Source organism: Sabethes cyaneus, chromosome 3 (assembly GCF_943734655.1).
Source record: "Sabethes cyaneus chromosome 3, idSabCyanKW18_F2, whole genome shotgun sequence".
Taxonomy (NCBI): domain Eukaryota; kingdom Metazoa; phylum Arthropoda; class Insecta; order Diptera; family Culicidae; genus Sabethes; species Sabethes cyaneus.
The window spans coordinates 101,307,578-101,330,143 of NC_071355.1; the positions used below are offsets into that span (position 1 = coordinate 101,307,578).

At 39.4% G+C, this 22,566-nt stretch overlaps 2 protein-coding genes across 2 annotated transcripts; both read right to left on the reverse strand.

Moving 5' to 3' along the window:
- Positions 1 to 502: 502 nt before the first annotated feature.
- LOC128739936 (uncharacterized) lies at positions 503 to 10,245 on the reverse strand. The gene is made up of 14 exons (XM_053835437.1): positions 9,923 to 10,245; positions 9,696 to 9,855; positions 9,213 to 9,278; positions 9,106 to 9,157; positions 8,973 to 9,040; positions 8,762 to 8,916; positions 8,066 to 8,696; positions 5,502 to 5,902; positions 5,231 to 5,315; positions 4,880 to 4,931; positions 4,747 to 4,814; positions 1,409 to 1,813; positions 970 to 1,350; positions 503 to 913 (listed from the first exon to the last, which is right to left on the reverse strand). Exons 1-14 carry the CDS (start codon positions 10,243 to 10,245, stop codon positions 503 to 505), a joined length of 3,258 nt encoding a protein of 1,085 aa, XP_053691412.1.
- Positions 10,246 to 19,238: 8,993 nt separating this feature from the next.
- Positions 19,239 to 22,251, reverse strand: LOC128743848 (sodium-coupled monocarboxylate transporter 1-like). The gene is made up of 7 exons (XM_053840530.1): positions 21,998 to 22,251; positions 21,713 to 21,938; positions 21,602 to 21,653; positions 20,604 to 20,671; positions 20,382 to 20,536; positions 19,704 to 20,334; positions 19,239 to 19,637 (listed from the first exon to the last, which is right to left on the reverse strand). The coding sequence occupies exons 1-7, from the start codon at positions 22,249 to 22,251 to the stop codon at positions 19,239 to 19,241; spliced, it is 1,785 nt and encodes a 594-aa protein (XP_053696505.1).
- Positions 22,252 to 22,566: the final 315 nt, after the last annotated feature.

The window sequence follows — 22,566 nt, forward strand, 5'->3', positions numbered from 1 at the left end:
AATAAAAAATAAGAAAACTTATCCAATTTAATTCTACTATGTGTATTTTATTCAATGACAGATACGTATTTCGCCTACGACTTGCAGGCTTCCTCAGAGTCTGTTTTCGAGCTCAGACACAAAACGAAACGGTTCGAAAACAGACACTGAGGAAGCCTGCAAGTCGTAGGCGAAATACGTATCTGTCATTGAATAAAATACACATAGTAGAATTAAATTGGATAAGTTTTCTTATTTTTTATTTTTAGGTTTCGTATTCTACTAAGACGCTCCAAAAACTTCAGTCAAACTACTCTGCGTAACGCGAAGACTGCACTAGGTGATGCTAGTGTTTTTTCTAAGTTTTAGGAGTGTCACTGAAACGATGTTTTGTTGGAAATTTTGTTCGAAGTGTTACGTCTATTAGTCTGTGGATTATCGATTTGCAGATATTTTAAACTATACCACAACATTGATCCTGGACATCATTTCACTATAACGGGAAAACGATGTGGTAATATATTTATTCTGGTTGACGAATATCTACATTAACAGGTGAAATTTCATTCAGTGGAGTTTGTTCAGCTTTTTCAGTCCTATTCGAAATGAATTTTCTAATGAATGGTGCTAGCAGATTCAAGTCTGTTTGAGTGCCCTCAACGTTTCGCAGCAACAAGCTCATTACGGATCCAACGGTGCACGATACGATGGTGCCGAAAAGAGTGAAGTAAAGATACGACACATGATGGAGAGTCTTTTCCATCTCGTCAAATGTTGGCTGTGGTTTATCAGTTATTGTATATTGGTATAAACATCCAGAAACGGATACCTCTTTGCTGGAATAGATTATATCACCAGTAGCCAACGATGCTTGTGATCTAAAACAAAGGTAACACATCGAAAGTAATCCAGCAATTCCTCCGTACAGTGCTCCCTGAAATTAAAATTTAGTTACTTGTTTATACCTTCTTCGAGCATTCGTTTACTCACTGTAGCTGTAACCCAGGGCATCAAAATGCCCATTACAAAAAGTCCAAACAACGGACCACCAGCAGTTGAGCTAAGCGTCATTGTGAGTTGCATCACAGCACCCAGGTGCTCCACAATGTAAATGAATATTACCGAAATGGCTCCAAACAACAGAACAGATCCTCTAAGCACATAACTTATTTGAGTTTCTGACAGATTATTTCCAAAATAGGGTTTACAAAAGTCTTCATAAGTAATTGCTGCTAAAGCATTCAAAGCTGACGATAAAGAACTTAGTGCAGCACTAAATATTCCCGCAACGAAGACTCCGGCAGCCCCTGGATAGTCTTTAAAAATATCCATCACAAATAGAGGTACTAGTTGATCTTTGGCTTTGGCTAACTAAAAAGTTTAAAGAACATCGTTTTATTACGTTTACTATAATGCTTGGATAACATACATTTGTGCTCAACGGGTCACATTCGTGATATGTAGCGTAGATTAGCATTCCCAAACTGAATAATATAGAAAAGGTCAACACCAACCCGCAAATGAACCCCCTGCAAGCTTTCCTAGCATCATTCAACGTTGGTAACGACAAAAACCGTTGGATCATATCTTGACTGCAGGAAACTCCGTACGAATACCAAACCGTACCACCAATCAAGATTGTCCAAGCGGAATGCCGAATCGTTGGGTTCGGATCAAAGTTTGGTGCTTCGATTCGTTTACTGCTGAAGTTTCGTTCCCAAATGATTGCCGGACCACCAACGTCGATTACCCCTTTTACCAGCACCACCAGCAGAGCGCCCAAAGTGACTCCCGACTGTACAACATCCGTCCAGATAACCGCTTTTAAACCGCCCTAGAAATATTATAGAAAGACTAGAAAATCAGTCATTCATATAGAGTAAGGAGGGGTAAAAGTGCGACGGGGGTAAAAGTGTGATTCAATGATTTATCGATGCAGATTCCGAGTAAATTGACTACAGCATGTATGGGTAACTACTTTGACAACTTGAATCTAACGTAAACTTTGGTTGCTTACGAAGCATAGTTGCTAAGTTATGTGCCAATGTTATGTTACACGGCAAATACGATATAAACAGGAGAATATTACTTGTTGAAAATTTGTAGCAGCGTTTTACATCACTCACATACAGGGATGCCAGGTAATTTTTTGAAAAGTCTTCACGAAGCAAGGAAAAATGTCTTCATTTGTCTTCCTTCGGCTTTCCGCCCATTTAAACTGCATGGTGAAGACATGTCTTCACATGTCTTCAAGTGAAGACATTTCACTTTTTTGTAACAAAAATGTCTTCAAAATGAAGACATGTCTTCACTTCTGGCATCTCTGCTCACATATCTGTTTTGAAAATACAGTGGAAAGAATTTACAAAATATATTTCGCTTTTCCGTAATTAAATCAAACCCCGTCAAGCGCCTAGTGGGGTAAAAGTGCGATTCACGGACGGGGTAAAAGTGCGATTCTAGTGAAAAGCAGAGATGCAGAATTGAAAAAAACTTAGATTCATGGTCGAGGCAAAAATGTATAGCAAATTATATACAGCTTTATACACTATATAACAGTTACTAGAAATGGAAAATCTTCAGAAAACTTTGTGCTCTACAGATTTTGGCCGAAGAGGAAAACAATGTTTTTCCGCTGATGAAACAAAAAACAAACGTTTGGAAAAGTTTCAATCTGTCGGAGGCTGCAACACACCCACGCAAAATAGGAAAGGTGCAAATTGAGTATATTTCTTACTGAAACATACCGCAGATTGAAGATAATATGGTTCCGTTAGCTACTACTGTGCTAATTTCATGGATTCTAGCTTCGCACTTTCGCCCCGCAGTATGCGAACTTTTGCCCCGCGGGTGGGGTAAGAACGCACTATTTCACCGGGCCCACTCTTTATTACAGCGCGGCTCAGATACACCCTATCTCAATTCAGATTTCCACTTAACACGACACACATACAAGCAAAATAACACACAACAAGACAAAAATTACCGTTATCTAATCTCGTGGTCTCCCTTATTGCGGCGATGGTGTGTAGAACGCGGTCCCCGAGGTACCTTGCTGACGAAGGTGACGATCAGCTAGCTGCCAAAACACAAACACGTGCAGCTAATGTGGTGTTTTATCTTAAGAATCGTATCACAGATGCCTGGTTCTTCTTGAATTTTTATCCACCCGTAACCGTTTTATCGAACCGGCAAACACGTTTACCGGGCAAACGCTCTACTTCACACGCGGCCACAACGTACGGATCAAACGCGTATCTCGTATGCTTACTCGGGACAAAATCTCTCTTGCCTTATCGCCCTTTTGATGTCCGCCATTCGCCGCTTGGATTTTTTTTTCGGGTCGCGCGTCGCCCAATCGTCGCACGACGACGATCGAGACTCCCACTTCAGCTCTCGTTGCGTTGTGCAACATGCACACATACTATGCGATCACCCTTGCTGTCTCTGTTGCCGAATTCAGCGACCAAACCCAGCGCTTGGTTTCTATTTACCGCGGGAGACGTACGAGCTATCTATACCTAACCGTTTATTTACATATGACAAATTATCTAACTATCTATCTGGACATTTGGACAATCGTTCACCGATCGAAAACCTAACACAAACAAACTAACTTCGGTGAACGATTTCCGTGCTTAGTGGTGAGCACGGTTGCCAAATAAAACACAAAAACAAATCGTTTCCACTCAGTAGTGAAATTGTGACCGTGAAGGTTACAACTTGATCAAAAGAATGAAGAATTTATATTGCATAACACTATTATTCCAGATGATTTATAGTTGAATGTGAAGACATTAGTTACTGCATCACTATAAAATATATTTGGTTGTTGTCCTTCTGTATCCAGCTTTTTACGACCCATAATGGCGGACGTGTTCGTAATATTTGAACACCATTTTTGACATTTCCCTAATACATCGCACGTTTTCTTTCCGTGCGTTCACGGAAAAACTAAAGGAATGTACGGAAAGAAAACGTGCGATGTATTAGGGAAATGTCAAATATGCTGTTCAAATATTACGAACACGTGCGCCATTATGACTCGTAAAAAGCTGGATATCTCACGAAAATTGATTACAACTTCAAACATCGCACTTATCCCCCGCCCTTCTCTAAGCAATATATATTTTAAGAAATTGGACGATTTTAGTAGGTTTTATTATCAATCTGAAATTACGGAGAGAATAACAAAGTAAATGAAAAATAGTTTTACAATACGTAAAATACCTAGCAGGAATGAATCTGCTACCATTTGGGTTTACGTTGAGTCGATTTTTGAAGTACAACTCTACCACAGACAAACAAACGTAACACTCATGGTTCCGTTCTGCACACGCTATAACAGTCAATCCAAGTTTGTTGTTGATTGGGAATGGTTGGTTGTAAAGAGCTATACAAGTTGTACCTTTTTAACCAGGCCTTATGTTTTTTTACCGGGGGAAAACAAACACAAATTTTCAAAATCTGCCAATAGCAACAACAAATCGCGCGACGAAGTACGGATAAGGCAATCATCAGCAAATTTAATGTCTTCGTATTCGTCATAATTGTATTTTTAAACGAAATACTCCTGGCGTAAGTTAACATTGGGTTAATATATGTCGATCGTATATTTTGCTAATGTGATGCAAAGTATGCAAAATGTTATTTTTTGAAGGATCTTCTTCAAATAGTTATATCTGTTTGTCCGTGATACTACTTAAGAATTAATTTGGTTCGTAGATGTGCTTAAAGAAATAAATATATTTTGATCCATTTACTTACCACACTAGTGTAAAAGATGCATATTAGACATACAATCGGTGTGATGGTGTGAATATTAATACCAGTAACTGCAAGTCAAGTATATATCGATAAAATAATTATATCCATCTAGAAATGGAATAGTTATTTATACCTTGATTAAATGCCAGAGCAGGCACGTAAATAACGATAGGCATCCATAATAACTGAAAGTAATATAAATCTAATTTAGGTATACTGAATGGATTCCTTGCGTTTTTTAAACATTTTAAAAACAATAGGGGAATTCACGTGGCGCTTGCTATATGCTGCGTATACGATGTATTCCGTGTATAAACTGCCGCTATTTGCATAACAGTCCCAGTTTCTATGGAGATGGAACAGTTATAATATTAGCGGCAGTATATACACGAATGTTTATCGATATCGTGGTATGGTAATGCGAAATCTCCGCCAATTCTGAACAAAAATGTGGTATCAGCGTTAATTCTACATAATTACTTACACAAGCCACAGTGAAAAGAATTGATCCGAAAATTCTCATTCGTTGATCGAACCGCAGCTGCAAATACTGGAAAATACCAAAAAAACTAGTACAATAAACTTTTTCAATTCATAACGTACAGTAACGCTTCCGCATCAAGGCTTTCTCAAAGCGAAGCACAGCAAAGCTCGTGTTATATATCCATTCAGTCTTGAAATATTTCACTTTATTTCAGCTTTCGTACGTCACCCTAATAGAAACTACTTAAAGTTGAATGTCTTTGGTTTCAAACTCGTGTAGCACCTCTGCCATGTTTTTAACTTTTCTTGTTTGATGATACTTTCGTAAGAACGGTGCCAGCAGAAGTGGATCGATATCTATATCTTCCGGTCGATATCCAATGGTGAAACTCATTACAACCGAACAAAGATAGCCGATAATGGTGGGTACTAGCGAACCTATCATGGTATAGTACAAAAACGACACATGATGTAGCGATTTTTCTACCGACATTTCAGATTCACTGGCGGGAAGCGAAGAAGTTTTGTTTAACGGAATAAAATCGTAAGCACAGCCAGCGACCGTCACTGGTTTCTCAGCGAACACCATCTCTCCCAGTGCGATTGAAATTTGTGATCGAATCACAATATAAGCCATCGTTGCCAAACCGCCAATAGTTCCAATGATAGCACACTGCAGAAGTAAGGGAATTATTTAACAACGCATACCGCTGGTTATTATACGTCAAAAGTATTTATTTTCAGAGTATCATGATCCTGTTTCTATGTTTCGGGTTAATTCTTTAATCCATGATAATGACAATGTCTAACTGATATAGTACATTGATAAAAAAGATCAATTCCTTACAAATAACGGGTGGCAACTAAAACTTTGGAATTTTTTCGCGGCCCTTATGCTCAACAACAAACGTGCTCAGAAATGAGAGTATGTAGGCGTTAGCTCTGTCTCCTCTTTTTGTTAATATTTTTTGTTTTGTTTATGCTTGCTGCCCAGTTTTGCTAAAAATGGCGTCGAAACCAGAAGCATTTCGGAAGCGCGTTGTACAGTTCTACGAACTGCAACAGAAATCTCGGCAAAAAGTATACGGTACAACATTTAAAAAGCAAATATGTTGCGGCTCCGACTGTTTACCATATCCTAAGATGCCCAACAACTATTCGCAAGCAAGGTAGTGGAAGACCAGCCAAAATTATGGACGCAGAAGGAAATCGTTCTCTTTCTCGTTTCTTCAACAACAAGCCCTCTGGTTTGGCTATCAATTAAGATGCACCAGACGAATGTTTGCGGAAAATTTTGATCCCCTTTCTACAAAAACATCATGCAGATGAACAATACGTGTTTTGGCCGGACAGAGCATCATCGCATTACGTCAAAAAACACAATCATTTCTGGATACCCATTCGATCCCATTTTTACCCAAAAACCACGACCCGAAAAATCTGTCTCAGTGTGTCCAATCGAAGATTTCTTCGGGATTTTGAGTTCCTCGGTGTACAAAAATAACTGGAGAGCCACGAATTGCAAACAATTGATTGGTAGAATCAAGAATGCATCGCAAAGTTGGCATGACGACCGAACAACGCTCCAGTTTCGACGTCAAACTAAAGCTTCGCCGAACAACCGATTACGGACCGTTTTCAAATGTACACTAATTTTTTTAACAATGGATAATGTATCTTTAATTTCGGTAAATCAGATCTTCTTCATGTATCTTTGTCTTTTTTTGACAGATTGAGAAAAAATTCCAAAATTTTAGTTGCCACCGTCAATTAACATGTCTGTTGACTACTTTTTTGTAAACTTCAACAAACTTCTTTTTTCCTTTCTTTTGTGCAAATTTTTCATTTTGTATTATGAAGGAGATAACAAAAACTCTAATACGTACCGATTTCGCATGAATTTAGCCATCTACTAAATCCTAAATTTGCCTACTAAAGCATCTTCGCAGATTCTGTTTCCCAAAACTTATCTAGCTTATTATTTTCAAAAAGTCTAGTGATAATTTCTTATAAAAACAAATATATTTGTCAAAGAAGAGACTTTTAGAATAAAACCGTTTCAGTATTTACTTTCATAAAACATTTAGGTTTGAAATAGTTGCCATCGATTTTTTATTTTAAAAGCAGGTATAAAGCTCAAAAAGGGTGAAAAATATTAAAAGTAGGGGCAAATGAGCGAAATGAGGCACTTCCCGATGATAAACAGGAAAGGGGTCGGCACCACGCGATTCTCCGGAAAATTTTATATAAGATCACTTATATTTTATAAGCCTGCAGGCCGTATCTTAATTGCGTCCGTTTTATCTCTCGTTTTTGGCCATAGTGCGACGTTGCCGAATTCATGGGGTTTGAACTGTTCGAGGAACACGTAATACAGTAATCTGAAACCGAGTTTCCATTTTCACCGTCCTTGTTTCGTTGCCTTGGTCGGCGCCAATTTTTCCAATCTATATTAGATTGCTTTAGTAAGGCCACGCTACCGAGTCTCATAATAAAGCCATTGATTAATTCAGTAGCCCGCTCCGGATCAGACGCTGCCGTGAGCCGCGTTTTTACCAACCATTGTTAAACCTAACCGTATTAAATAGTTGGTGCTACAAAAATTTAACTTTGTGGTTTTATAATATATTGACACAGACAGTGTCTTTCGCAAAATTACACAGTCTTACTAAAAAAATTCCTTGAAAAAGTCATTTTAAGTTTAAGCTAAACATTTTGAAATATAAGATAATGGTGAATTTACGAACTCAATATTCATGGTAGCCATTTGCTAGAAAAATATTGCGGAAAAAGGATCAAGATACTCTGATTGAAAAGCAAGAGGTCATAAACTTACCGTTCCATTAATGCGTGGAAAAAATATCCCCATCAAAAATAAACCGAACAGCGGTCCCAATGTAACTGGTCCCAAACTCATTGACAATTGAAGTACTGCTCCCATCTTCTCAACTATCACTACCAGAACTACCGCTAAGGCTCCGAAAATTAGAACGGTTGCTCTCATTAAATATCTTGTTTGTGTTTCACTCAAAGGACGTTTAACGAAAGGTTTACAAAAATCTTCCAACACGATGGCGGAGAGTGAGTTCAGACCAGTGGAGAGCGAACTTAATGCTGCACTAAATATACCAGCAACGAAAAGCCCTGCTAGTCCAGGGTAGATCGCCAAAACTTCCATAACGAGCAATGGAACCAACTGATCTTTAGCCTTGGCAAGACCGGTACTGAGAGGATCGCAGTCATGGTGCATTGCATAAATCAACAGACCGTTGTAACAGCATAGCGCCAGAATTGCCGTCGTTCCAACCATAAAAATAAGTAAAGCCTTTCGCGCATCGCCTAACGTGGGAAGAGCCAAATAACGCTGAAGCATATTTTGATTGATCGCGTTGGTTGAAGTCCAAAAGAATGTTCCTCCAATAAAAAGATTCCAAAAGGTATTTCTGGTTGTTGGGTCTAAATCGAAACTAAAATGTGGACATTTTATAAATGGTTATGGACAAAGCCTAGAGCAGAAAATAATATTACGTACTCTGGCTTGTCGAACCTCTCTCCTATAGAGTTTCGTTCTATAACCACATCGAGCCCTCCAACATCCAGGGTCCCTTTCACGATAACGATGATCATCGCACCAACCATGACAGCCATCTGAATGACATCTGTCCATACTACAGCTCTTACTCCACCCTAGAATGGATGATATCAGAAGATAACTTGCTCAACTTTCGACAAAACTAACTCACCACACTAGTGTAGAATATACAAACGAGGCAAACAATTGGGGTAATAACATGAATATTGACTCCGGACACTAGTGGAAAGTATATTGAGTAGTTAGATGAAGGTAGAGGTAGAATTAGAATCTAAATATCCTACCTTGGTTGAATGCCAACGCTGGTACGTAAACAACGATTGGAAGCCAGAGAAGCTACAACGAAAAGAGTAAGTTAAAAGCCAAACAACCAGGGATAATTTTCACCTACCAAGGCCAAAGTGAACAATAGTGAACCTAATAGTCTCATCCGCTTGTCGAATCGCAGCTGTAAGTACTAGAAATAGACAAAGAATTTGTACAATCTTCGATATCAGACCCTCTCAAACCAATTGTAAATTAAGCGGAGTAGAAATATGTGCCTAACGATACATTTGTTTTGCGGAACCATTTTCTGACCTCTAGCAATTTTTTAACTACGTTTCGACACGAGTAGAACTAAATACATATTTTTTCAACATGTTTTCTCCAATGACTGCAAAGCAATAAAACACGAACTTTTAAGTGCTGACTCCTTCGAGAAAGTTAAACTAACACACTGAAACTGAGACATGAGGACGTTATATGAGCAGCAAAACGATTATCACATGTTTAAATCAAAATCATTACAAATCAGACATGTTTTCAAGCCGATTTTTGGTGTTCTAACCTAACATTCATCAATGATGATCATGCTATTCGAAAAAATACTTACCTCATATGCCGAAGTAATTTGTAAATCGTGAAACACAGGCAGGAATATATAATGCATAACAAATCCCATTACTATGACTGCAAACACTATATAACAATACTGTGTACCATAAACGTAGATCTCCGTGGAAGTACCCAGTAGCGATATTCCAGAAATCCAACTGTAGATTGATAAGAAAAAATCCATTAGACGGTCACTTTTTCCTATCATTAACCACATGAGCTCACCTGGCCACCAGCGACACCGCAACAGGAAAAATCTTCATCTTCCTACCACCAACCAAATAATCGAGAGCTTCTGAATCCCGCCGAGCAGTTTTCCGGCTTTTGTGCTTAACATGATCTTTGTAACCAAAAAATATTCCTATAAAAATGCAACTGACCAACATCAGCACAAATACCAGATAATCTGGCCAGTTGAACCGTTGTAATGAACGGCTTAATTCGTCCACACTCTGTCCATGGCCAAGGGCAGCATTGGATTCAGTAGCTGTCGACTGAAATAGCCACGCTTCGGAAACTGTAGGTACTACACTGTCTTCTTCGACCATGTTCACCAGTCACTCTACCTATACCAGCCGCACCGATCACTATGACGATGAACAAAATGATCTGCTGGAAATGGAGAGAAAGGATTTATATGAATGAATTCTGGTCGTTTGTTTGCGGATATAATCAGACTGATAACAATTTGGACGATCAACTCAGACATCAGTCTATCTTTGTGCGAGATTCTTTTGTTGATAGGAGATCTTATTTATGGCGAGTACAACTGACACTGATGAACGGATGGTTGAAGGCGAGCAAGCGTTGCTCAATTTATAATTCATTGTTGTTCAATGCCTTAACTTGATTTGAACATACTATTCAGAAAAACTGGAACATATACCGTCAAATCGGGTAACTTGCAACAGCGGGGTAACTTGCAACAACGCTATATCGGTCGAATTTATTGTATATTTTGATCTATTACATCATTCACAGAATCTTGCTGATAACAGATCATGGAAACCCTTGATACTGTTATGTTGATTTTATGCTGTTTTGGTGATTTAAAAAAAACCTCTCTACATGGTGTTAAATTCATTTGTTCGTTTGTAAAACGTTTGTTTCGCCCACAAGCACTTCACATATTTTTTATAGTAAAGTGAATAATAAGGAAACAAAATAATTGATTTATTATGACTAGTTTTGTTTATCCTGTTGAATAATGTGGTAAATTCGTACAACGGGGTAACTTGCAACAGCTGGTAAATTTAAAAAACTGTGTTCGTGAAGTTAACGACGAGGTAAGTTATTATTTTTGCAGTATTGCACCAGTAGTATTGCACTGGAGAATGTAAAATGCTTTCGGAAAGTTGGAAATATACCAGTTTTTCTCGGGATATACTGAAAATGGCCATAGAAGAGACCAACAAGAAAATATCATCATAACTCTGAACCTGAAAGTTCAGCGCATCTGCTCTGCTATTGCGGAGCTCTTGCATTATCAAGGCACAACTTCTTAGGAAGTTTCCTTCTTACTCCATATCAGGTATGGAGCCTAAATCCCAAAACGGTCATTGGCTTTATAAACCATGTAGTACCGAATTGGGGCACAGGATTACAACTATTCCGCTCAACTCCATCAATGGGTATGAGCGATCCGTAAACTGTGTACAGCAATCGGGGCCTGCCACAAAAGACGATCATTAAGACTGTCGCAGTGGCCTTTTAACCCAATGCCCTTCTGGCATACAAAAAAAAAAAAAAAAAAAAAAAATCATCACTGAGAGAGATAGCCAGCAAAATGATAGTGTCTAATTATGATCAGTCGTAACGTAAGGAACATTGATATATTACGTAAACAAGTGCAAGTACTCATAATTGAGAACTGTTGCAAGTTACTACGTTTGACAGTACCTAGAGTAATAAATAAAAGGCCATCACATATAAAATTCAGTTCTTTTTTTTTCTTTTTCCGTTTTTATCAGAGTAGCGGTCAATTTCCTGTAATATCAGTTTTTATATGTATATATTATATATATGTATATGTATATATTCAAACCATACGACTCAATTTCTGATCGCTCCTACATAGATCTTCTCACGCAGTTTTCCTCATTCTCTCTCTGTTTCACATCTTCTTTACACACATGCTCGCTCTTTCTTTTATACTCTCTCTCTCCCCCCTTTTTTCTCTTTCAATTCTTCTCATTAAAAAAAGCGACAGACTTTGCAGCCAGCTATAACAGTACAGGACAATAGCGGGGCTAGTGCGACGATCCTACTACGTACGACGACTGGCTTGCTAGACCAGCATCGTACCGCGAAGTATCTACAGTAACACTAGATCATTCAGGGCGAGACTGCAGCGAGTGTTACCGGCGACCCGCCGTCTAGACAGAAATCACCTCTGTCTAGGTTTATTTGTTTTCCTAGGTCTACTACAGACCTCTATTACTTTCCTTCAGTTGGGTCCGAACTAGCGACAGCGAGTAAGGGCAGGATCACGCCTGCGAAATGGTACTTTCTACGAAAAAGTTTTCCGTGAAATGGTACACTCCACTGAAGGTTTTTCGCGAAATGGTATTCTGCGAAATGTTGTACAATCACGGCGAATATTGCTATCCGCTTTCTGGCTAAGCAATGAGGGGAGTTGTTTTCTGCTTTACTGAGAGGAAAAATTGCAAATGTGTATATTAAACTACCCATCCCAGGTAACCAATAAGCATTAAGGGGAAACCGAAAGTGGCTCAAAGATGGCTGGATAAATGGCAAAGTTTCACCAAATCAATGAGCTTTTAAAGAGCTTTCAGCTTTCGCCGCAGCGATAAGCTTAGAGTGAAGTTAACAAACCAGCAATCAAAAACTTGCCTTCAATGCAAACGGATTAATGACCCATCCTATTGATCCTGCGCATTATTCAGTTGCTGCTGCAAATCTTAGATGAATCGGAATGTCTTGATACAGAAAACAAATCATATTTCGGGATGTTCGTGGTCGGTGCGGTTGGTTGCGGATCAGCTGTGTTCATGTTTGCAAGCTCTGCTGTTTGACATATATTACCAATACTAATGCAACATTCAAATTAAAGTTTAGGTTTTTCAATGAACACATGAGATGTACAGTAGAGTATTTGTCGCTCTAATACAATAACGTTAGTCACTTTCGGTTTCTCCTTAACATAAGCAGCATGTCATACTGCACGTTTATACTGACATTTCATACTGTACGTTGTTGTATATTAGCTTTTTGACTGCATAGGTGTTGTAAATTGGCAACCAAAATTCTATTCAAATTCTTCGTGTCGGTAATAAGCAGAAAAAAGCATTGTCAGCAGTCAGCATTATAAGAAGGTTAGCAGTAAAGAAGCTGTATATTCTGCCAAGATAGCATTTGAGTAGCATTTAAGGCGACTTACATGCTTATTGGCTTGCATTTGAATAGCATTGGTGATGCTTATTGGTTACCTGGGATGCTTTCAAGGTTACGTAACTGCCAAAATGAATCGTCTAAGGTTGAACTCCTCAGAAACTTGCAAAACTCGAGATTGTGACAAAGGTCATCCGAAATTCACGATTTATGTAGAACATAGTTTAATTTGTGGCAATACGGAGTTGGTCGGGTCAGCTAGTAGGTTTATGACATCAACGCGCCACTGAAATTTTGCAATTTTCGAAAACTGTTTGTTTTAATAAAATAAAAATATTCAGTTAATCAATCTCAATTTCTAGCAAAATCATTTTAGTTGCTTCCTCTGAACTTTCTTTCTGTAAAACACTTTGCTTTGACGAATTTTTGTTTGCGAGCTAAAACAAAATATTAGAATATGGCCATATGGCCTCACATAAAAAAATGATTTTGGTGTTGAACCTCGGTATTCTTTATAATAGCAGCAAAAAACTGTTTGGGCAGGGTGCTACCGATTTAATAGCTCTATAAAACTAACAGATTTATTGCGGTTTGACAAGCAACCGCGATAAGATCAATTTTGATTGGTGTGCCATTTTGTATTGCTACACCACAAGTTTATAAGAGACGCTGTGCAGCCAACCAGTTTTAACGTGGTAATATGAGCAACCTTGTGGATGGTAAATGGTTGAATAATGCGCTCCAGAACCACCATGAGGTTCCACAGCCTCTTATTCAGCAACTCCTATCTCGACCTCCTCGTGGTACCATCCGGGATACGTTCCTTAGTGGAAATCGGACAACCGGTGGAAACTAGGGTCGTATACGGACAGAGAAGGGGGCACTCATGCGAAGGCTGAAGTGTAAACTCTCCGCCTGCAGGACGGTTCTCTTGACTCCCAGAAACCAAAGCAGAGGGTCCAAAGCCCCTAAAGGAGATGGTTGTAATAGCTGTTATCCATGGCTATTATGTAAAAACTTGAATGGATAAACCCCTAATCCAAGGTGTGACGCGACCCGTGCGAGGGATGAATGGTGGAGGGGGCTCTATAAATTCTCTCGCCGCAACGGAGCCTGTGGAGTACCAGGCGCCCTCCTCAGCAATTTGCCCTTGCTGCATCAAGCAGGTCACTGATGCAGTGGACGACTTCTTACCGTGCAAGCTCTCTCTGCCGAAAAACATAGAAACGAATGAGATAGAGAGTAGAGTAGGGGAGGAGCAGGACTTGAACGATGCGCTAGCAGGCGTTCAGTCCTGATCCTGGTCTATCCTCAACACGCCGACTCGGTGTGAGACGACAAACGAAGATGTGGCTTCAAAACTTTCTACTCACGGGTCGAGATACACTCTGCCTGATCTCTGACTGTGTGCTGGAGGGTGGGCTGAAACAAAAGGAGAGCCGAATAGTTATGGCTAGTAGGATGGCTGTACAATCGCTCAAACAATCTAAATAAATATATAACGTCGAGTATCCACCCCTAGGTTACTCAAAAGTGGCTGAGTCTCAATAAGATAAGATAAGATCTCAGCAAGCTTACCGGTCTTGCGACAGGATATTGTCCGAGTAAATATCATCTTCGGAATCTCAGTTTCGTACAAGATGATATTTAACCTCGGATCCCTTGCTCTGCAATCGTGCAGCACAAATAGTACGCCGTTCAGTATCTTAAAAAGGGGAGATCTGATTGGCGGCGCCGATCAGGGTACTAGGTTCATAAACCTAGTCATCCCTGATTGGCACATGTCTCGCTCCAGCTACCAGCCTGTCCCTTCCTCAATAAGTGATAGGTAAGCTTGAAGCGTATAGTAAAACAATAAAACATACTACATACTAGTTCAAAATACATACTACAATAGTTCAAAATAATGGACGCAGTGGTAAGTGTACAAAACAGAGGAAAAGGATGAGCAACCACAATAAATATGCTTTATTAACAATTTTATTACGGTTTTCTAGCTAGCTATAAGTGTGTTTGGATTCGTATCCTCTTGGTATTGCGCAATACCACAATAAAACCATAGATAATGATTAATACCGCAATAAAACCTTTATAAAATTCAAGTGAAACCAACTGGCTTTAGAATTGCTACTTGGGTAGTTAACTAGTTTCGTGACGTTGGATAAACTACAGCAAAGGGATGCACTCTCTAACCTTCAATATTGCCTTGGAAGGAGCATTACAAAGAATAAACGTGGAATGGAACGGGACTATCATCAAGAAATCTCACATGCTCTTTGGTTTTGGGGATGACGTCTGCATCATCGGAATCAACCGTAGAGTAGTGGAAGATGCCCTTAGACCTTTTAAGTAAGCAGCATCGAGGTTTGGACCTACTATCAACACCACCAAAACGAAGTGTATGGTTTCCGGCAGGGAACATGGGAGTCCTAATGGTGTCGGTGCCGAGGTGGAGCTGGATGGGGAAGGATATGAAGTCGTAGAGAAGTTCATATACCTTGATACGCTCTTGATATGTGAAAACGATGTAAACTGCGAAGTAAAACGACGGATTTCAGCCGCGAATCGGGCTTACTACGGATAACATAGCCAGCTGTAGTCCCGTAATATGCAAATTCACACAAAACTGGTGCATTACAGAACATTCTGCCGGTCGGTGGCCCTTTACGGAATTGAACCATGAACGCTAAAGAAAGCTTGTAACCAGTGAACGTATGGCAACCCAAGAATGAAAAAAAAGAGACAAGAAAATAGTTGCTATTGGTCACAGGTATTGCCTCTAACAAATCCCACAAATGACACGACGAGAAGCAACCGCAGTACTTCTACCCACCGCCAGAGGACCCATGCGTGACAACAGACGGCCGAAGAAAAGCGGTGTAAACGACGGAAAATGGAGAGGAATTAATTGGAGCGCAGTTGGAGAGCGCGAAATGTTATCCGCCATCCTGAACGATCCAATAATCCGGCTAACCTGAAAGCGAAAGGTCGCCAAGATTAAAGACTGCAAACCAACATAAAAGGAAGCAGTAGAGCCACAAATATTGGCTAAATAAAGAGTAGAGTTAAAGCTGAAAGGTGAAAGGCGAAAGAGTGGAGAAGGGGATCCTGCCGGATATACTGGTCGTTCAGGTAAAATGTTAAGCCGGATGTAAGCGGAAAAAAGCTTCCAACTGACGGCCACCCTCCATTTTCTATTTCCCCCCATTGTGCTCACAGGACCTCATTGGCTACTATTGTATACCTCGTATACTGAGGATCAACCCGATCCGGTGGCCCGGTCGCTACAATACCGGCCGTAGGTGTGAACACGTTGGCATCAGGGACGGTGATCGACGTCCAAACGTATCCTCCCCATATCCAGAAGGGAAAGCGGCGGTGGTGTCCGGAAGGTGCGAAACGGAAGTAGGCGAATGCGAACGGAAAGGGGGCCCGAAGTGAAAGATAGAAAGCTAAAAGGTGGGAGATAGACAGTAAGAAAGTGGGTTGAATAAAATGTCGACAGAGAAGAATAAAAGGGAGTTTGCTTGAGATCGATTCCAAGTGTTTTCTTGTCCGGTAGCCAAGAGCGTATGCCGACCCTGAGGCAGTGAAGAGGGGAGTCCCCGCATTACTGTGTGTGTCCTCTACCCGCTAGTTACAAGCTGATCGACAAGTGCCTGGGATTTTCGAACGTAAAATTCTGCGATCTATATTTGGTGGCAAAAGGGAAAATGGAGTGTGGCGTAGATGAATAAACCAAGAGCTGTATCAAGATTACGAATATACTGATATAGTGAAGGTAGTACAATGTGGCAGGCTGCGGTGGGCTAGGCACGTGGTCTGAATGCCACAAATATTTTCAGTAGAACCAGGAAGAGCTAATATACTCCGAAGCCCGATGAGTGTGCTCTGTCGAGAATAATGCACGTTCAGCTAGTGTTTGAGAGGATTGGGGAACGGCAGCCCAAGACCGACAGTACTGGAAGATCATATTTCGTTCGGTCGGCACTAAAGTAAAGTAAGTAAGTGCTTCACGTGACTCCCAGTATTGAACCACAAGCAAGTTTGTTGTTCATTTAGCTTCTGTTGGGTTGATGTCTCTTTCGTCTACGGGCACCAGAAATGCAAGACATAAGGGCCTATTCTGCGAGGCGAGTGACGTGACAATTTTGCATTGCGCTGCTAGTCCGCCATGCCATGCCATGCCGAGGGAATTGACTTCAGTGGATAATTATACTTCTATTCCATCCAGTTAGATTCGTTGCATATTTAATTTGCTGTTCAAAGTGAACGGAACTGTAGATGTCTTTGATGGATTTATCCTGATTAGCGTTTTGTACGTCAGCTTTGTGTGGCGGCGTGTGTTCCTCGATCGAAACGTTTTGCGTAGGGTAAAGTAAGCACGACTTCCAGCTTGAATGCGTCGTTGAATCTCCTTACTAATATTGTTGTTGGTAATTACTAGAGGTCCCAAATATAACGTCAACTTCAAGTTTATCGCCGTCAATAGAAGTAGAAGGCGAACAGTTCCTCAGAGCCTCTTCCTATCATTTATTTGGTTTTCGATACATTGATTTTCAGCCCAGCTCCTCCTAGCCTCCATTGCTAGTCTAGCGCAGATTGTCTCTGCCGTTGCAAAGGTTTTAGTAATGATGTCAAGGTCATCTGCGAAGGCTGGCTACTTTTGCTGGCTACATCTCAAGTTGGCTACTTTTGCTGAAGATAATTTCTCTTTTTACTCACAGATGTGACTCTTTGCGATATTGCATTGATTAGGTTTCCAACTCTCACCAATTTTTTTCTCCGGTCAGACATCAACTTTGTCTAGACAAAAAATAAAGTAGGCGCATTATCCAGGCATCAGTATTAGCCCCAACAACTCTTATTGACATAGAACTTACTAATAGCGAATTCATTTATTGACCCAGATCAAATTGATTAACACAAGTTTCGGCAAGCCTCCTGTAAAAGTGTACATAAATAAATCGAGAATTCATCCCGATTAACCCGAAAGTGTTTATTTTAAAACCGTCTAGAATTACGGTTTATGGATCGATCTGTCAAACTTCAGATATCGGCAGTCGTTGCAAAATTCACAAAAATCTGAGTCTTTGACGTGATATTCATCCCCTTTGAACATAAACTATATACCTTTTTCACCGACAACGCATCTATCAACTTTTGCTTTTATCATGAACAACCCTGTTGATAAATGTCAAAATTTGTTTAAAAATTAAATGTTCAAAACTGAATGTTACCCATTTAATGGCTGACCGGAGGTGTCAAAAACAGTATCAGTATAAAGATCTAAAATGTATCCATTTAGTATGTTTTCAGATCATATACAGATACACCGATGCTATGCAGTGTGAATGTATGTGATTCATTTGTAAATTAAACAGAATTAAACAGTTTTTTTGGCTGAACATTGATGAACGACTTGCTGATATTTGAAACTTTTATTTATAACGTTTAGAAAAATAAACTCTATTATATGTACACCCTACCATCGACTTAAACATTATGTCAACGTCACGTTACACAAACAAGAAGACGTCAAAACAATTGAAAACTAAGGACACATTAAGAATGTTAACTTTGTTTACCAAGTATACCAAGTATATTATATTCACACATACAGGAAAACACACATTCAAAAACCACTTATAATCTTGATAAAAAAAATTGTCGAATGAAATATGACGTTCAACCCACCGGATGTCAGACGTCGTCAAACTTTTATCGCAGTATCAAATATTTACCTTTGAGGAGAGATCTTAAAATAGGTACTTTTCAACGAATAATTGGTGCCGCAAAATATGGAAAATTTTTCCTGTTCAGGAAAATATCTATACTTGTATCCGCTGGTTTCGCTGGTTCTAACTGGCGGAAAGGCCTTACTCAGACTAACCTAGCATCCGCCAGCGACGGACAGAGCAACCGTTACAGCCAAGCCGAGGGAGCTTGGCGTCAACTTGTCATAGTAAATTACAATGGTTTACTTACCTTGTCTCACTAGTGATAGCAGCCACGGTCTCAGGCTCACATGATTTACACTCGCAAAGTCGACCTATCTCTACAGGGTAAACATTGCGGACAGCCCTCGCGTGCATGTTGAGTGTGCCGCCTGGGGTAATCTGGGAAGTCTGTCTTTGAACTTTACTCAAACAATGTTTCGATTCTATAACCGAATTTTATTGAACGAGAATCACAACTTCGTGTCTGCTTCTTCAAAGCAATGAACTACACCAATTTTGTTGGAATTTTCTGGAGGATAAAAATATTTTCTAAGAAACGGTGCAATGAGAAGTGGGTTGAGCTTCGAAATATCCTGTTGACCAATACATGTTATGGATAGAAGGGCAGTCACAGACGTTATGACAGCTCCAATAAGTGTATAGTAAAGGAACGATACATGATGAATAGATTTCTCAACTGAGGCCGAATTTTCCTCCTGTACAGTACTGTTATCGAAGTCGTAAATACATCCTTCAGTCGAAACAGGTTTAACAGGATAAATGATTTCTTTAGAAGCAATTGCTATCTGAGCTCTAATGACGATGTAACCCATTGCTAGTAAGCCTGTTGCAGCTCCAATTAAAGCGCTCTGTGAATCAAAATTAAAAGTATAATTGGTATAGCATTAAAATATTAAAACAACCATTCTACATACCTTCGGTTTAATCCAAGGCAGCAACATTCCAGTTAGAAAAATTCCTAATAGTGGACCGAGTGATATTGGAACCAGACTCATGGATAGCTGAAGGACGGTACCAAGCTTTTCTACTACAATTACGAGTACTAGAGCTATAGCACCGAAAACGAATACAGTACCTCTCATCAAGTATCGGGTTTGGCGCTCCGTCAATCGATTTTTAAGAAGAGGTTTGACAAAGTCTTCTAGCACAATTGCTGCCAGGGAATTTAGACCTGTCGATAGCGAACTGAGTGAAGCGCTGAAAATGCCTGATATAAACAGTCCAGCCAAACCAGGATAGCCGCCTAGAACTTTCATCACCAATATTGGCAGTAATTGGTCTTTTGCTCGAGCGAGTTTTGTTGTCAATGGATCACAGTCATGGAACGTTGCGTAAATTAGTAAACCATTATAGAAACACATGGATAACAGGCATATTATACAGATCGTATATACGAATAAGGCCCGTTGAGCATCTCGGAATGTCGGTAATGATAAATATCTTTGAACCATCATCTGGTGAATCGAATTCTTTGCTATCCAGAAGACTCCGCCGCCAAAAACAATTGTCCAGAGAGTCATTCTTTCCGTAGGATCTAAATTCAAACTATAACAAATCTATGAATCAGATATAAATTTTAAACAAAGGCTTACTTGGGAGGTTCTATTCTACCGCTAGCCAAATTACGTTCAATTAGGACTCCGATTCCACCAATATCTGCAGTTCCCTTCCACATAATAAGCACCAATGATCCAACCATGACAATCGTTTGAAGAACATCTGTCCACACCACTGCCTTGATGCCTCCCTTTTAAGCAAAGATTTAATATATTTTTATCGAATAGTTATGGTGTGTAGAGCATATGATTACTTACAACTCCTGTATAAAAAATGCACACTGTGCAGACAACGGTTGTTATAAAATGAACATTAATCCCTGAAACTATGAAAATGTAATGAATGCGATTATTGTTGAACTATGTACTATATAATATTTGAAAAGCAAAGCCTATGTGGTACATTTCGCTTTCAAATTTATTTTTACAGCCTCTCCCAGCCGAGATTCGAACATAGGTCCTGACTTTTCAGGCCAAGTGCCGTATCTCGAGATAAAGTCTCTCGACTATACGGGAAAACCAACAACTATTGTGGCCTTGAAGGCAGTATTCACGGATTATTGGTGAGCATCGTAGCAAATTATCTTCCAAAAATCATACCGTCAATAATCCATGTCTGATGTCTGAGACAAACATTTCCATCCTTGTTTTGAATATTTTCATTTTATAAGATGCTTGGTGATTTCTCACCATTGATTGATAAATATATACGTATATTTTAAGCTAACACTCATATGACTAATAAACATAGTCAAAGCACCCAAGTTTTTGTTTTGACTAAATCTTTTCTTAAAAAACGCCATAAGAAATGCACATACAAAATGGCATAAAATCCCTTAAACGAATAAATTCAGTAGCAACATATGCAGTACATATTGAATTAAAAATTTTATTTGGCATATACTCATATACATAATTTGGGCCACAGACCGAAGCCAATTGTGATTCGGTTAGACGGCCTGGTGGTGTAATTGGTTAAACAACACGTTCAGCTAGAGATTGAGAGATTGAGAGCTGCGACTCTCACCCTCGCTTAGTCGATATTTTTAGTCTAAGATCAAGATTTTCTGTTCATCCTATTTTTGATATGTCACATTAAATTAACATTTACTCTTCCCGAAAGAAAACATTTAGTTTTTTTAGTGATCACTTCCCCTTTCTACGTTCTGCCATATCCATTTCTCACATGCGCTACGTATAACTACAAGCAATGAAACCACATACAATTTTTCAAGCCAGGTTTTACAACGACTTACCTTGATTAAACGCTAGCGCTGGTACGAATATTACAATAGGCAAATGGAGTAACTGAAATACCATTTAATTATGAAATTGGTTACGTACCCACAGGATCACGCATAACTTACCGTAGCTATCGTAAATAGAATTGATCCTAACAAACGAACTCTTTCGTCGAACCGTAGATAAAGATATTCATAAACAGACGTAATCTCCAAAGCATGGAATATGGGGATGAACAAAAAATTCATGCTAATGGCCATCATGATTATCCCAAAGAAAATGAAACCGAAGTGTATGCCGTACAAATATGTTTCTGTCGATGCACCAATCAGTGCTATTCCGGAAATGAAGCTGTTGAAGTATGTTCGAAAATCAGGTTATTGCTTAACAAAATTACTTAGGAATAATACCTTGCTACTAAGGACATTGCGACCGGAAAAATCTTAAGCTTACGGCCTCCGACCAGGTAATCTAGGGCTTCTGAGTTTCGTCTTGATGTTTTCTGTTGCCGACATCTTTTATGGTCTTTCCAACCAAAGTAAACTCCGATTATAAGACAGACTGCCAACATACACGAAAATACCGCATAATCAGCAGTTCCAAACCCTTGCAATGATTTACTTATATCTTGTACACTCAAAGCCTGAACAACTGTAGAATTCATTGCGAACTTACACCAATCACTATCACCACTCCATAGAGTATGATCCGTTCGTTTTAAACTCTTGAAAAAAATTTCTAGAGGATAGTACATATGCGCCATATAACGTACAGCGCAATGATTTACTGTAGGATTACATTCAGTAGCGAGTAATTACAGTTTATTACCGCAGTATCTTTCTCTAAAATAGGACTTTTTCAGTAGAAAAATGGCACATAGAGACTTATAGCTCACTTCAATTTTTGGTTTGGCACAAGTTGCCTCGATTTTAATACCTAAATTTTTTCAATTAAAATTTTCCCACTTTGCTATGCCCAA